The 16,731-nt window shown below is 40.3% G+C and overlaps 1 protein-coding gene across 4 annotated transcripts in view; it reads left to right on the top strand.

The window, feature by feature from the left end:
* usp6nl (USP6 N-terminal like) overlaps positions 1–16,731 on the top strand; it is a 252,354-nt gene that overhangs the window by 99,222 nt on the left and 136,401 nt on the right. For 3 of the 4 annotated variants that reach the window (XM_060842684.1, XM_060842686.1, XM_060842685.1), the window contains exon 3: positions 848–921. In XM_060842684.1, the coding sequence (XP_060698667.1) occupies positions 848–921 (74 nt within the window). Of the gene's footprint in view, positions 1–847; positions 922–12,829; positions 12,928–16,731 lie in introns of those variants that run through there. The other variant, XM_060842687.1, reaches the window with a different exon arrangement.

Genomic DNA, 16,731 nt, shown 5'->3' with positions numbered 1-16,731 from the left:
AATTGATGCAATGTCCCAGTGCTGAGTTGAAATCCTGGAACTTTCTTCCTAACAACAATGTGGGTGTATGAACACCACAAAAGCTATGGTGATTCAAGAAGCCAGCTCACCACCACCACAACCACCAGCACAGTCTTCTGACGGGCAACGACTGCTGATCCTTCCTGCAGAACACCATACCACTAATTAAAATAAATGTGCATCTCGAGCAAGTAATTGTAATCCTAAAGTTAATTTGCTTCACACTCAAAGCCTTGTGGCCAAGAAACCGCAGGTAAAATAGTTGGTATGCCTGATGAGTTGCCTTGGGAATCCTGGATTATGAGTCAAAGGGTGGTGCTGGAAAAGCACAGAAGGTCAGGCAGCAGCTGAGGAGCAGGAGAGTCGAAGTATCTGACATTCCTGACCTGCTGTGCTTTTCCAGTCTTTTCAACTCTGACTTCTCCAGCATCTACAGTCCTCAGTTTCTCCTAGAATCCAGGATTTTATCTATTATTCCAAATTACTGCAGGCTGATGTTTAAGTGCCATAATGGCAGAATGAAATCGAACATAATCATTTATAAATACAATCTTAAATGAGCACTACGACTGTATTTCCTCAAGATGAAATACATTTCAGAATTTGGATGCCACCAATTTGCTAGGAGTAGGTGTTACAATGTAATTTATATTGGAGACCATTAATTAGTCTGCAACAAAAGTGATTCAGCCTGCTATATCTAGTTTCATTCTGTAATGCTATTAGAGAGGAAGCAACTAGTTTCTAAATCATCATGTTTCATAGTTTCAATTATGTTCACGGAAGGCTAGTAATGCTGACCCATTTCTTTCTGGTTTGCCTGCAGATCCAAATGCTGAGCAGGATGTGGCAGTGAAACTTGCCCAGGAACGAGCTGAAATAGTATCAAAGTATGACAAGGTGAAGTATTTTCAATCTATTCTGCTTCTGTGACACTTGCTGTCTCTCTTTTCATATTGCTTGTCAAGTCAAGATTATTTTAGACCTTGTATAGAATAGGTTTTGAAGAGATGTTAACTATAAAATGTATACTTCCTTTGAATTACATGAATTTAGTACAAAGCTAGGTGGGTTATTTCCTTAGTCATGTCTGCTTTTATCCATTTTTCCTTCAAAGTCATTAATTTACTGTTGCCTTATTTTGACATCATTTAATTATCAAAAAGCATGAACAATTAGTGAAGAATATGCTGGACCTTAGCCAATAAGTTGCAAGTTTTTAGATTAGAAGACCATAAGAACTAGGAGAGGAAGTAAGGCTGTTTGGCCCATCGAGTCCACTACGCCATTCAATCATGGCTGATGCGCATTTCAACACCACTTACCTGCACTCTCCCCATATCCCTTAATTATTTACGAGATCAAGAATTTATTAATCTCTGCCTTGAAGACATTTGACGTCCCGGCCTCCACTGTGCTCCGTGGCAATGAATTCCACAGGCCCACCACTCTCTGGCTGAAGAAATGTCTCTTTGTTTCCATTCTAAGTTGACCCTCTCTAAGTCAAAGGCTGTGCCCACAAGTCCCAGTATCTCCACCTGATGGAAACAATTTCCCAGCGTCCATCCTGTCTAAGCCATGCATTAGCTTGTAAGTTTCTATTAGATCTCCCGTCAACCTTCTAAACTCTAATGAATACAATCCCAGGGTCCTCAGCCGTTCATTGTATGTTAGGCCTACCATTCCAGGCATCATCTGTGTGGATCTCCGCTGGACACGCTTCAGTGCCAGTATGTCCTTCCTGTAGTCTGGGGCCAAAGGTGGATGCAGTATTCTTAACGGAGCCTAACCAGAGCTTTATAAAGTCTCAATGTATCACTGCTTTTACATTCCAACTCCCTTGAGATAAATGACAACATTACGTTTGCTTTCTGAATCATGGATTCAGCCTGCAAGTCAACCTTTAGAGAATCCTGGACGAGCGCTCCCAGATTCCTTTGTACTTCGGCTTTATGAATTTTCTCACCGTTTTAGAAGTTGGCCCATGCCTGTGTTCTTTTTTCCAAAGTGCCACACATTTGCTCATAGTGAATTGTATCAGCCATTTCTTGGACCATTCTCCTAAACTGTCTAACTCTTTGTGTAGCTTCCACACCTCCTCAGAATTACCTGCCTGTCCGCCTAACTTGGTATCATCGGTGAACTTTGCCAGAATGCCTCCAGTCTCTTCGTCAAGATCATTTATATAGAAAGTGAACAGCTATGTCCCCAACACTGAACCCTGCAGGATACCACTTGTCACCAGCTGCCAGACCGAAAATTAACCTTTTCTCCCGACTCCCTGCCTTCTGTCAGATAGCCAATCCTCAATCCATGCCAGTAGCTCACCTCAAACACTGTGAGCCCTCACCTTACTCAGCAGCCTCCCATGAGGCACCTTATCAAAGGCCTGTTAGAAGTCTAGGTAGATGACATCCACTGGGTTTCCCTGGTCTAACCTACTTGTCGCATCTTCAAGGAATTCCAACAGGTTTGTCAGGCATGAGCTTCCCTTAATAAATCCATGCTGACTTGTTCTAATTCAACCCTGAACTTGCAAGAATTTAGAAATCTCATCCTTAACAATGGATTCTAGAATTTTACCTTCATCAGAGGTTAGGCAAACTGGAATATAATTTTCCAACTTTTGTCTTGATCCTTTCTTGAACAAGGGGATTACAACAGCGATTTTCGAATCATCTGGGACTTTCCCTGACTCCAGTGATGTTTGAAAGATTATAACCAATGCCTCCGCTATTTCTTCAGCCACCTCCATCAGAACTCTAGAATGTAGTCCATCTGGGCCAGGAGACTTATCAATTTATAGACATTTTTAGCTTTTCAAGTACTTTCTCCTTTGTAATGGCGACCATACTCAACTTTGCCTCTTGACTCTCCTTAATTGTTGGGATATTACTCGTGTCTTTCGCTGTGAAGGCAAAGTGAGACACTGTAACAAAGTATTTATTTAGTTCTTCAGCTATTTCCTTATCTCCCATCAAGAGCCTTCCTGCATCAAGTTGGAGCGGCCCAATCTCTACTTTTTGACTCTTATTTGCTTCTTATCTATTGTAATTTTACTATCATTTCTAATATTACTGGCTAGCTTACCTTCATTTTTGATCCTCTCCTTCCTTATTTCTCTCTTTGTTATCCTCTGTTTGTTTTTGTAGTCTTCCCAATCTTCTTCTTTTCCAGTGCTCTTGGCCACTTAATAGGCACGCTCTTTTTCTGTGATACATTTTCTGAGTTCCTTCGTTAGCCACGGTTGTCTAATCCCCCCTTGGGTAATCTTTCTTTTCTTTGGTATGAACCTCTGTACTGTGTCTTCAGTTACACCCAGAAACTCCTGCCATTGTTGCTGTACCATCTTTCCCACTAGGCTCTGCTTCCAGTCAATTTTTGTCAGTTCTCTCTCATGCCCCTGTAATTACCTTTATTTAACTGGAACACCATTATATCCCATTTTGCCTTCTCTCTTTCAAACTGCAGACTGAACTCTACCATATTATGATTGTTGCCTCCTATGTGTTCCCTGACTTTACGATCTTTTATAAAGTCTGGCTCATTACATAGCACTAAATCTAGAATAGTCTGCTCCCTTGTGGGCTCCATCACAAGCTGTGCCAAAAGGCCATCCTGTAAGCATTCCATGAATTCCCTTTCTTTGCATCCACCAGCAACATAATTCACAGTTCATTTGCATATTGAAGACCCCCATGATCACTGTGACCTTAACTTTCTGACATGCCCTGTCTATTTCCTGCGCCCCTGGTCCTGACTGCTGCTGGGAGGTCCGTACATAACTCCCATTATGGTTTTTGTTTTGCCTTTGTGGTTCCTCAACTCCACCCACACAGACTCCACATGTCATTTAGTGCCATAGGTTTAATTTCATTCTTAACTAACAGGGCAACCCTGCCCCCTCTGCCCACCTCCCTGTTTTTCGATAAGTTGTAAATCCTTGGTTGTTTAACTGCCAGTCCTGAACTCCCTGCAACCACGTCTCTGTGATATCTACCACACCATAATAATTTATGATGATTTGTGCTATTAATTCATCTACTTTGTTACAACTGCTTCGAGCATTCCGGTAAAGCACCTTAATGCTAATTTTCTTAACCTCATGATTTCCATCACCTCTACATACGTTATCCTTTTTGTGGCTTCATTCCTAGTCTACCTCGAACTTAAACCTGCACACATGCTAATCTGCTGCTTATCTTTCTACTGGACTCCATACTCCTTCTTCCTTTCCCTTTCCCTTTCCTTTCCCCCGACTCCCAATTTAAAGTTCTAGTGACCACCCAATTTATCAGTTCAGGTGGAGACCTTTGTTCACTGTTGGTGTATTCCTAACCATACAATCCTAGGGATTAACTGTCATTTTAGGAGTGGTAATTTATTTTAACTAAAAGATACAGCTCTTTATTTGCTGTAGAATATTCAAACTGCAGACTGAACTCTACCATATTATGATTGTTGAAGCAAAATGTGCCTAATTCAAACACTATTGTTAAAATACAAGAAAAATAATATGAAATTGAAATAACTTAACTCCACTGGAAAACATTCTATTTCTGTTTCATTGTGCATAAAAAGTACAAGCAATTGCCTGGAGGAGCAGAGTCCTTTCATAGTCCATTTTATTATTCTGGATGCTCTTAATATATGACGATTAGATGAAGAAAACAGTCCATTAGCGAAACTGTGCATGCACTTAATTTTACCAATGATCATTAATATTTGTGTTCTGTTTGCATTCAGAGATCATCAATTAATGATTGCACAGTGAAATTGGGCATTTGAGGTGTGAATTGTTTTTTAGATTAAATTATTGGAATGCGTTATAACTCCTTGATCATAATTAAGCCAGTTATAAATAAACTTGGGATCAGCTACTTTGCATTTTCATAAAACATCACCTAGAAAGCGTTTTTAACTATTCTATATTATAAATTTACATAGCCTACTTTAAATGTTTTGGGGAAGACAAATTGTGTGGATATCAGGGACTACTTGTACAATAATGAAGGCTTAGAATGTAATTTTGTTATATCAAAAAAAACATTAAAGGGATAGACCTCCGCATTTGATTCGGAAAAGACAAAGGCATCTCCAGTCCCATGTTCTGTGAATTCACCTCACTAATGTTTGGGAATGTGCCAAAGTTGGCTGAGATATCCAATCAATTGCCTTCCTACACTCTTACTCAGAAACACAGCTGTAAACCCAGATACAATTCCCAGATTCCTCACTATTGCTCCTGTATTTCTCCACCCCATTGGCAAGACAGAATTACCAATAATGATGATCCCCAGCATACTTCTGGAAGTTCTTTTCAAGGAATCTGGAAACCATGAAGATGCATCAGTATGTCAAACATACGTAACAACCCTCTTTTTGATAGCCACCCTTGCCATATGATAAATTAGCACTCCTGAAGTTGAACAACAACTGAAAGAACCATTGAGGCCATAAGTGCCCTTTAATACATGTGAATGCCCATCCTCAAAAGTAGCTCCTGAGTATCACCTCTGACTGAGTTGACCAAATCCTGAAGGATGTAGCTGCCACATTGGATTTTATGACAATGGAGTGGACCAGCGTCCAACAATAACCTCTTTAAAGTTGCTGTCATCAGTTTATTGCTGAAAACAGATCTGTCATTAAAAATATTTATGATTGGCTCTACAAGGAGCGTACAGTGGACAATGTCTCATTCACACTGAGGCCATCTTGCATGATGTTATGTGGTTCTACAAACTTGTTATGTGGCATATTCAAAGCTACATTTGTGACACACCGTTGCAGCAGAATTTCATTTCAGAAAATCTGGCAAATGTGAGACTTCTAAAGAGAGGCCCAAACCTGGTTAATGAGGAAGGTGGAAGAACATGCATCTGAAAATGAGGCAACAACCTGTGAAAATATGCAGAATTGCAGGCATTCTAACAAAAACCTCAAACGGTAGGCAGAAATAGTCAAACAGACAGAAACAATCAGCATGCCACCAGAGCTCTGTTATCTTGTCAACCAGATCTAAATGCTTGTGGACAATTAAAACTTCTCATCAGAGAAGTGTCCATGAATATTCCCATTCTCTGTGTGCATAGACAAGGTATTCACATCTATTATTAACTTTGAATGGTAAATAGATGCATTTTGCCTTCCTTTGAAGTTCTCACCGAACCAACAGCCTTCAAAATATTCAAAAGGTAGTCTCAACTCTACCTTTTTCTTACTTTAAAGGTGTAAGTGTAAAGTGTTGTGTTTCAGATGCAATTCCAGAACTTCACTTCAAGCCTGGTCAAACTACCAGGCTTGAAGCAAAATGTGCCTAATTCAAACACTTTTGTTAAAATACAAGAAAAATAATATGAAATTGAAATAACTTAACTCCACTGGAAAACTTAACAGAAAAATAGATTATTTAACGACTGAACAGTAACTGTTCCAATATGGTTACATCCTATAAACACATGTGGCAAAAGGCAAATTCAGTGAAACAGATTTGTATCACGTGCAACTGCACCAGCAGGAGGAAAAACATCAAGACAAAACTCCTGAGAGAGAGTAGCAGGGAGAAGTGTACTGCAGCTTCATTCCAACTTCAAGACTCGGCGATGGGTGGCATGGTGATTCAGTGGTTAGCATCATTGCCTCACAGCAGCAGGGACCCGATTCGATTCCTGCCTCGGGTGACCGTGTGGAGTCTGCGCATTCTCCCCATGTCTGCGTGGGTTTCCTCCGTGTGCAGGTTAGGTGAATTGGCCATGCTAAATTGCCCATAATGTTAGGTGCAATAGTCATTACGTATTTAATGTATTCCTAACCATATAATCCTAGAAATTAACTGTCATTTTAGAAGTGGTAATTTATTTTAACTAAAAGATACAGCTCTTTATGTAGTAAAACATTCTACTTCTATTCTATTGTGCATGAAAAATACAAGCATAAATATAGAGTAGGGGAATGGATCTGGGTGCGTTACACTTTGGAGGGTTGATGTGGATTTGTTGGGCTGAAGGGCCTGTTTCCATACTGCAGGGAATCTAATCTAATCAATAACTACTGAAAGCTAAGACTAAAAATTATAGTTTTGTGGGAACTTGTCCTTACCCATTTGGGCTGCTTCTATAGTTGAAAATTTTAAAACGAACCGCCAAGGTGTCTCAAGCAGTTTAATTTATTGGATCCAAATAGACAGCTCGCCATCTCTTAAAATCTCTCTCCAGAAAGACTTGGACCACATATACCTCTAAAAGTCACAGTATCATCACACCATCATGGCAAATACCAAACTTTAGCTAATTTAGTTCACTCCCTTTCTATGAAGGAACAGTTGAACGCACAGGATATGCTAATGGTTACAGGTCCCCACAATATAGTCTGCATGCTAAGAACTAGTTCCTCTAAAATTAGCCACGCCTCTCGCCCAGTATAGCTGTAACATTAGCATCTGACCAGCAGTGGAAAATTGCTCAGATTTCTGCATGAAATAGACTGTATCTAATCAGTTACTGTCCCCTCAGCCTATTTTCAGTTATATACAAATGATGGAAGGTATAATTCTATCAAATAACATAAATGATGCTAACCAATAGTCAATTTGGTTTCTGCCAGAATCACACAACTCCAAATATAAATATTACTTCAACCTAAGCATAAGCCAAAGAGCTGAATTCCAGAGATGAAGTGACTACCTTTCCTTGACATCAAGGCAGCATTTGATTCTTTTTTTCTCCTCTTGGTGAAACAGTGAAATTCAGAGGGGATTGTTTAAGGAGAGGGAGGCTCTCACTGGTGTGACAAGGCTTTAATGTGGTTATGTTGTCCTTGGATGTTTTTCTTCACAAGGTTGGAAACACAGAAGTTCCAAAAAGTCTGAATTTGTTTGGGGTTTAGGGCCAGTTTGATAATAGTTAATAGGTATTGCCTCAGACAGAAGGCTTTGAGGTTTTAAAAAAAATCAGTTGTATAATGAAAGGTGTGGCCGTTCTCCCAGCTCACTATTCTCTGGTTTGGTTTTTTTTAGTAGTGGTGAAGAAAGGCTGATGGAAGCAAGCTCAGGCTGGTTCTCTCTCCCGGACTTCTATCCTATAAGAACTTGTTTGATTTTTATCTTTTGTGCCAAGGGGCGTTTATGGGGATTGTTGCAAGCATTTTGGAACAGCATCATTAAGTGGAATGATCTATTGGATTTTCGGACAGGATAGGTTATTCGGTTTGTGTTCAGTTGTTTGTGTTTCATTTAGTAACCTTGTAAATAAATTCTGTTTGTTTGAAACTTAAGTGGTTTGACCAGCTGATTCTCTCTGAGAATACCCACTTTCAATCTGCTTAAAACAACTAACAAAGTTAGGGTCTGGGCTACCTTCTTGAAAGATTTCAAGGAGTCTGGCCTGGTCCATAACACTGGCAAGAATAGCAACTAACATTATAGAAATGGGTGCTGCTGTTCAGTCACTTGTACCTGCTGTGTCATTCAGTAGGTTACGTCTCTCAACTTAGATTAGCCAAAATTTCTCGAGCCCATCAATGAATTCTTAACTTTCACTAAACTCATTTTCTATTTGCTGAAAAAGATTCCAAATGTCTGAGGCAGGCTCCAACTTGCTGACCATGCATGCCACTTCATCCTCGGTACTTGAGCTGGTGGAAATAGATTTTCCCTCTTTATCTTATTTGATGTGGTTGTAAATTTGCTCGCTGAGCTGGTAGATTTGTTCACAGACGTTTCGCCACTCATGCTAGGTAATATCCTCAGTTGAGCATCCTGTGAAGCGTTGGTGTTCTGTCCCGCTTGCAATTTATCTGTTTTGGTTTGTTGTGGTGGGTGATATCATATCTGTTTCTGAGAGGTTGGTAAATAGAGTCCAAATCTATATGTTTGTTAATGTTCCAGTTTGAATGCCAGGCCTCTAGGAATTCCTGTGCGTGTCTTTGTTTAGCTTGTCCCAGGATGGGTGTGTTATTCCAGTTGAACTGGTGTCTCCCTTTGCCTGTGTGTATGGCTACCAGTGATAGTTGGTCATGTCTTTTGGTGCCTAGTTGGTGCTCATATGTCCTGGTGGCTAATTTCCTGCCCGTTTGTCCAATGTAATGTTTGTTGCAGTCTTTGCAGGGTGTTTTATTTGTGGTGTTCATTTTGCTGGTTGTTTGCTACCAAGATGCCTAAGGGCTGGAATAATCTGGTCGTCATTTCTGAGATGTGTTTGATGTTTGGCAGGGTGGCTGGAGTCCCTGCTCCAGTTTCCTCCCACAGATGTGCAGATCTTTGGCCATGCTAAATTGCCCCATAGTGTCTAGGGATGTCTAGGTTTGGCGGATTAGAAATGGTAAATGTGGGATTAAGAGGCTGGGTCTGGGTGAGTTGCTCTTTGGAGGATTGATGTGGACCTGATGGGCCGAATGGTAGCTTTCTGCACTGTAAAGATTTTATGATTCTCTTTCAGATTTGTGTTAATGGTATCCCTGAAAACATCTTTAACTGCTTAAACTTGACTGGTATCACCATTATTTAATGCCCTCTTTTAGATTCTGGGATCACATTTGACCAGGAACCTATTGAGATTAACCATATGAATATGGCTATGGCTGCGAGAGTAGGCAGAGACAGGTTCCCCTTGAGATTTAACTTAATTGATTTCACCATTATCCGTAATGCTCAAATTCGAAGTGTGGTTAAAACATGCAACAAGGGTGGAATCAGCTGCAGCAATAACAAAATGCTTGATACTGTTAGAAAGAGCAATGGTTTTATCATTAGGCCATAATCAGATCAATCATAGTCTTCTCTAATGACAATGCAGGCATAGGAATATTTAAACCAATCTTTCTACCTCTGTTTCCACCCACCTGACCAAAATAATGATTCCAATTCTGAATTCACTCACTTGAAAAATTTGCACTTCCGTCCAGGTGCTGTCCAACAGTCTGATTTGGTTCCTAAGTTATATTGTTGCTTTCCCTGTTTCCTTACTATTGCATTGTCAGCTTGCTCACTGGGCAACTTGCATTGTAAATTAATGAGAGATCTAACCCCCAATAGTGCAGGCAGTTTAATAACAGTGCTAGATAAGCCAATGCAGCACGATTTGACTCCTTTCCTCTAAATTCTTTTCCTGTGTCAGGTAACAGTCTATTTTGGACAGATGTTTCCGTCATTTCACAATTATTAGGTCAAAATCCTTTGATTCTCTACCCAACTATTATTGAAGTATAGTTTGCATAAGGATTGCAACAGTTCAAGAAGAAAGTCCACTATTATATTTCAAGGAAGGTAGAGATAAACAATTAATGTGGACTTGCACTCCAAGGGCATATGAAGAAAATGTTTTCACTACATAGGCCTGAGATTAAGATGCAAGTGGACAGTGAACAGTAGGATTCATAATTCCAATATTGCAACTGTGCATTATGTTATGATCTACTTATATTATTAATTCATGATATGTGGATGCCACTGTCTAGGCTAGCAATTTTTGCTCTTCCTTAGTTGCTCAGCAGGTCTGGTATCACATGTAATGTGGAAGAATGTCAAATGTCCTTCCCTAAAGGACATTAGTGAATCAGATGAATTTTTGCAATAATCATAGGTACATGGTTACCATTCTGCTAGTTCTTTCATTCCAGACTTTTATTGATTTTATCTCCCATGGTGGGAATTGAACCCATGTACCCAGAACTTTAGCCTGTGGTTCTGGACCATGACTCCAATGAATTTACCACCACACCACCACTGTTCCTAGTTTAATTTATGTCAAATAGAAGAAGAAGGCAACGTTAGGCATTTTAACATCTGTGCTCTTTTTTTCTCTGAAGTATTCTTGTTGTGCAGTGCTTTAAGTGAACCTCAAGACATGTGTTCCTCAATTTTTTTTGTGTTCTTTGTGTAAGTGCTCATTTTCCATCCTTGAGAGTGAAATAATAGTAAGAATAGAATGCATCATTTTTAAAATAATGCCTGATGCTTTAAAAAGAGCAAATGAACACTGAAGAAAATACATTAAGGGGAGCAGTGTTGTGTCTAAATATCTTGGATTCTTTTCTTCACGACAAAAATTATTGCATACAAGGATCAAACTTTGAAGGTTTCAGATTTTTTTTTAGACGTTTGTTCATGGTACAATCATGGATGATTTTCTCCAGGGCATTTGGAGTATCCTATGGTTTTTTAGTGCTATAAGCCAAGGATGAGCCTGGCTTCACCAGTAATTGTCGAGAATTTTGCGGCCAGCGCCAGTGAACGTTTTTTGGTTTTACAGTGACTAACATCAACAACGATGAAGCAATCACTAGCAGGTGTGGCAGGAATATGTGAGCGAGAGTTTTTAATTGTTTTACCATTAGTCAAGAAATGCTTCAATAACATAAGATTTTTGGTAAACACTTCTGCTTTCTGAATTAACATTGCATTGTCAGCTGAATGCCTGGGAAATTCCTTCAGCTGACATTGAAGACAATTGATCCACAAGCATGACACCAAGCATCCACTTTGCATTCACCATCTTGCTCTCACACTTAGATTTCTGTTCTTGGACTGCTGCTGTGTTTCGGTGATGTTTAACATAAGCTCATGGAATGGCAATTTATCTTTCCATTAAGCTTTTGGGTTCGTCATTGTGTTCCACAATTTCAGACTATAAACTAATCCCATATTATAATTCTGTTAAGGTTTGAAATGTGTTGCTCCTGATTCTGTTGTTGAATGAGACTGTTCATTATTCTGCCATTTGTACTCACTCAGAACACATACATTTTGTCGTGTATCTATAACTATTATCACTTCATCTGCCTTTTGTTCTGTAACATAGAGTCATAGATTTGTACAGCGTGGAAGCAGACCCTTCGGTCTGATTCGTCCCTGCTAACCAGATACCTTAAATTAATCTAGTCCTATTTGCAAGCACTTGGCCCATTTCCCTCTAAACCCTTCATATTCAAGTACCCATCTAGATACCTTTTAAATGTTGTAATTGTACCAGCCTCCACCATTTCTTCTAGCAGCTCATTCCATACATGCACCACCCTCTGAGTGATAAATTAGCCCCTTTTTAAATCTTTTCCCTCTCACCTTAAACATATATTCTCTAGTTTTGGACACCCCTATCCTGGGGAAAAGACTGTAGCTATTCACCCTACCAATGCCACTCATGATTTTATAAAACTCAATAAGGTTGCCCCTCAGCCTCCAATTTTCTAGGCAGATAATCCCAGCCTATTCAGCCTCTCCTTGCAGCTCAAACTCTCCAACCTCGACAACATTCTTGCAAATGTTTTCTGCACCCTTCCAAGTTACACTACATCCTTCCTACAAGGGGAGATCAGAATTGCACGCAGCATTCCTGTACAGCCACAACATGATAGCCCAACTCCTATACTCAGTGCACTGACCAAAAAAGGAAAAATGTACCAAATGCCTCTTTCACTACTGTCTACCTGTGACTCCACCTTCAAGGAACTATGGACCTGCACCCCTAAGTCTCTTTGTTTGGCATGATTCTCCAGGACTGTACCACTAAGTGTATAAGTCATGCCCTGATTTGCCTTAATAAAATGTAACATCTCACATTATCGAAATTAAACTGCATCTACCACTCCTTGGCCCATCTGATCTGATATCCCAAATCTTGCCTTTTGTGTGTCCTCCCCAACACCCCCCCCCCCCACCACAAAATCACCAAGCCAGTATGTAACTCATCTCATTTCCAGAGTCCTTCAGTTCTGAAGCAATCATATTTAACTTGAAATGTAAATTTTCTTACTCTCCATGAATGCTACCAGACCTGCTGAATATACCCAGCATTTGCTGTTTTTATTTCAGATTTCCAGCATCTGCAGTTTTTTTAAATTGAATGAGTTTGAATGTTGGACTCGCTTCTAGGGCATCTCGGTGATTACTATGGAAATCCAACTGCAAATGTAAGAACTCCTTCTCAACTTTAACTATCTCCAAACTAATGGAAAACGCTTTACTCCCTTTGTTTTTGGAAGCATCAATTAACAAAGAAAATAAATTTCTCTGTCCTAATATGATCCAGGTGATCATGTTCAGAATTGTTATGTTCTTGTCAGTCTTTATGCATGCATTCAAGGTTTGCATAAAGATTTGTGGCTTGGGTGTCGGTTGCTGTAGTTGTGGATATGTTCGTCAAGCTTGGAACTTGATTTATAGACGTTTCATCCCCTGTCTAGATGACACCTTCAGTGCTTTGGAGCCTGCTGTGAAGCGCTGCTGTACAGTGCCTTTTGGAATTTATTTGGTTCCGTTTCTGCTGGTTCCGATTGTTCGTTGTAGTAGCCAGGATATTGGGTCTAGGTCTGTGTCTTTGTTGGAGTCCATGGATGACTGCCATGCTTCTAGAAATTCTCTGGCTGTCCTCTGTTTAGCTTGCCAGGTAAGTATTCTCTCCACGCTTCAGGCTCACTGCCTTTATTCCTGATCAAGGGCTTTTGCCCGAAACGTCGATTTCGCTGCTCGTTGGATGCTACCTGAACTGCTGTGCTCTTTCAGCACCACTGATCCAGAATCTGGTTTCTAGCATCTGCAGTCATTGTTTTTACCTCTGTTTTAGCTTGTCCTATGATCGTTATGTTGCCCCAGTCGAATTTGTGGTCCTTGTCATCTGTGTGTATGGCTACTGGAGACAGCTGATTATGGCGTTCGTGCTTGCAAATTGCTACTTGTCTGCCTGTTTGTCCTATATAGTGTTTCATGCAGTCCTTGCATGGTATCTTGTAAATTACGTTAGTCGTGCACATGATTGATATAGTATCTTTTGTTCTGGTGAGTTGTCCGAATGTGGCTGTTCGTTTGTGGGCTGTCATGAATCAGAGTGGTCTGAGAAGTCTGGCTGTTAGTTCTGAGACATCTTTTGTGTATGGTAGCATGGCTAATGTGTTGGGTCGTGGTACGTTCTCATCGTGCTGTCTGCTGGGTATCTGCAGATAAAGTTGCGGGTATATCTGTTCTTGGTGAAGACTCTGTAGAGATGTTTGTATTTTTCTCTTTGCAGGTTGGGAGTGCTTCAGTGTGGGTTCTTTTTCAGCTGTGTGTGTGTGTGTGTGTGTTCGTGTTCGTGTTCGTGTTCGGATGGTTGCTGTTGTAGTTCAGGATCTGGTCCGTGTGTGTGATTTTTCTGTGCACTCTTGCAGTGCATTCACTGATCTGTGTTCTTTCTACCTTCACATCCAGGAATGGGGGTTGATTGTTGGTTTCCTCTTCTCTCATAAATTTGATCTCTGGGAGAATGGTGTTGATAATCTGGTGTGTGTTCTTGATCTCTATTCTCTCAACAATTAGAAAAGTGTCATACATTTATCTGATTCAGAGCTTGGTAGAATTTGTGGGAGGGTTGTTCGTTCCAGTCTTTGCATTACTGCTTCTGCTATGAAGCTGAAGATGAGTGAGCCCATCGGTGTCCCATTGATCTGCTCATATATTGGTTGTTGAATCTGAAGTGTGACATCAAACATAGGTCTTGTAGTTTGAGTATGCAGTCCTTGTTGATAGCTTCCCTTTGTGTCATCTGTTTATCCAGGAAGTTCACTAGTGTGTCTCTGGCTAGAATTTTGTCAGTTGAAGTGAACAGTGCCATTACATTAATGAGACCATTGCTTCATCCTTGTCTGTGTTTATGTTCTTGATGTTTTCTAGAAATTCCTGTGAAGATTGCGTGGTGTGTTTGGATCTGCTGATAAGATGTTTTGGTTTTCCTTGGAGTTGTTTTGCTAGTTTATGTGATGGGGTTCCTGGAGGTGCCACAATGTGTCTAAGTGGTATGTCTGGTTGGTGTATCTTGGGTATTCTGTAAAACCTTGGGGTGTTGTGGCTTTCTGGGGTCATCCTTCATAGGTAAATCCTGGTTATCTGTCCATTTTTTTTGTAGGTTCTGTAGTGTGTTGTTTGTTCTATTGGTTACGGGGTGGGGTCATACTCCCTCTGTAGGTACGTGTCGGTGTTTGCAAGTGGTTTCTCTGCCTTCTGAATATATTTGGTTTTCCATAATAACTGTCAATCTTGTCATTTTTGTGTGTTTTTAGGGCTTCTCTTACTTTGGTGTTGAGATTGTTAATTTGCCTTTTTGTTAGTAAGGGTACACTGGTTAGTCTGACTGCTTATGCATTTGTTTTCCATGTCAGGTGTCTCACCACAAAGAAATTACATTGCAGATTTCTCTGTCAACTCTTACACTGCAGTAATGCTCCTTTATGTGGTGTCTCGCAGCATGATAGCAGTTAGTGACTGCAGCAGAACTGTTTTGATACAATCCAGTCAATTTTTAAAAAGGAGTTAAATGATGCCTGCACATTTAGAGCATTACATTTGCACTATTCTGAAATGTGTCACTTTATATTAAGGTTGGCCTCAATATACAAATTGACAAAGTACAGTATCCATGATGTTCTTCTAACCTGCTTTTTGCTATGAAATTGCATCCTTTTGACCATTCTAAATTGAACAAGTTCTCATCTGAGCCAGTTTGTGTCCCTGAATGATAAGGCGCCAGAGTGTGGATGTGATGAAGACAATGGTAGCAGTGGTAGCATTTGCTGATTTTGAAATAACTTTAACTGATTTGCATTGGTATCAGCCAGTGAGCTTGGTCAACATTGCAGAGTCTTTCAATATGGTGTTATAAGCATAAGGGACTCAAGCAGGTTCGCCTGTACTTATGTTTTTGTTTTGCCGCTGTTTACCTATTATTTACTTATCTATGCCACTTAACTCTGTGATCTATCTGTATTGCTCGCAAGACAAAGACACTGTGCCTCAGTACATATGACAATAAATTCAATTCTAATGTGCTATGATCCCAGCTGATGTTATTATTGGATAAATCAGATCCTAGTCCCTGTTTCAATAAGAACAGGCCATGTCTGCGCCTACTGTAATACCATTCTAAACAAAACACCGGCACGGTGGCACAGTGGTTAGCACTGCTGCCTCGCAGCGCCTGAGACCCGGGTTCAATTCCCAACTCGGGCGACTGTCTGTGTGGAGTTTGCACATTCTCCCCGTGTCTGCGTGGGTTTCCTCCGGGTGCTCCGGTTTCCTCCCACAGTCCAAAGATGTGCGGGTCAGGTGAATTGGCCATGCTAAATTGCCCGTAGTGTTAGGTAAGGGGTAAATGTAGGGGTATGGGTGGGTTTCGCTTTGGCGGGTCGGTGTGGACTTGTTGGGCCGAAGGGCCTGTTTCCACACTGTAAGTCTAATCTAATCTAATCTAATCTAAAAAAACCCATCTGCCTGCACATTGTCTGCATTCCTCTATTCCCTGCCTTTTCATGTGCCTGTCTAAGTGCCTCTTAAATGTTGTTTCTTTTGTCCACAGATGCTGTCAAAGTTTCACTCACACTTTTTACTTCATATAAAAGGATCAACATTTTTTTTCATCAGCAGTATCATTTTTAGACAGTCATCCCTAGTGAAATTTCACTCCTAACTTCATTTTTTACTGATCTGACAAAATTACACATGTTCTACATCTTCACCAGATGTGATTTTCGGCAATACTGTACTGTCTTCCCTGAAAGCATACAATCCGTCTAACTCACTAACTTAGAGGTTGCTGACACAGCTTCATATCTCTTTCCAGCTTTGATGGCCTGAAGACTTCCATAAGCTAAGCACTCTCTTCTGTAGGAATGGTCTTGCCTTCTGATTTAAATCAGGCCATTTGTCTTTTTTGTAGGTCATGAAAGTTTCACATTGTAAATATCTCA

Source organism: Hemiscyllium ocellatum, chromosome 23, assembly GCF_020745735.1.
Source record: "Hemiscyllium ocellatum isolate sHemOce1 chromosome 23, sHemOce1.pat.X.cur, whole genome shotgun sequence".
NCBI classification, from domain to species: domain Eukaryota; kingdom Metazoa; phylum Chordata; class Chondrichthyes; order Orectolobiformes; family Hemiscylliidae; genus Hemiscyllium; species Hemiscyllium ocellatum.
Note: the sequence above shows the minus strand (reverse complement) of the source record. Positions and strands in the feature narration are given on the sequence as shown.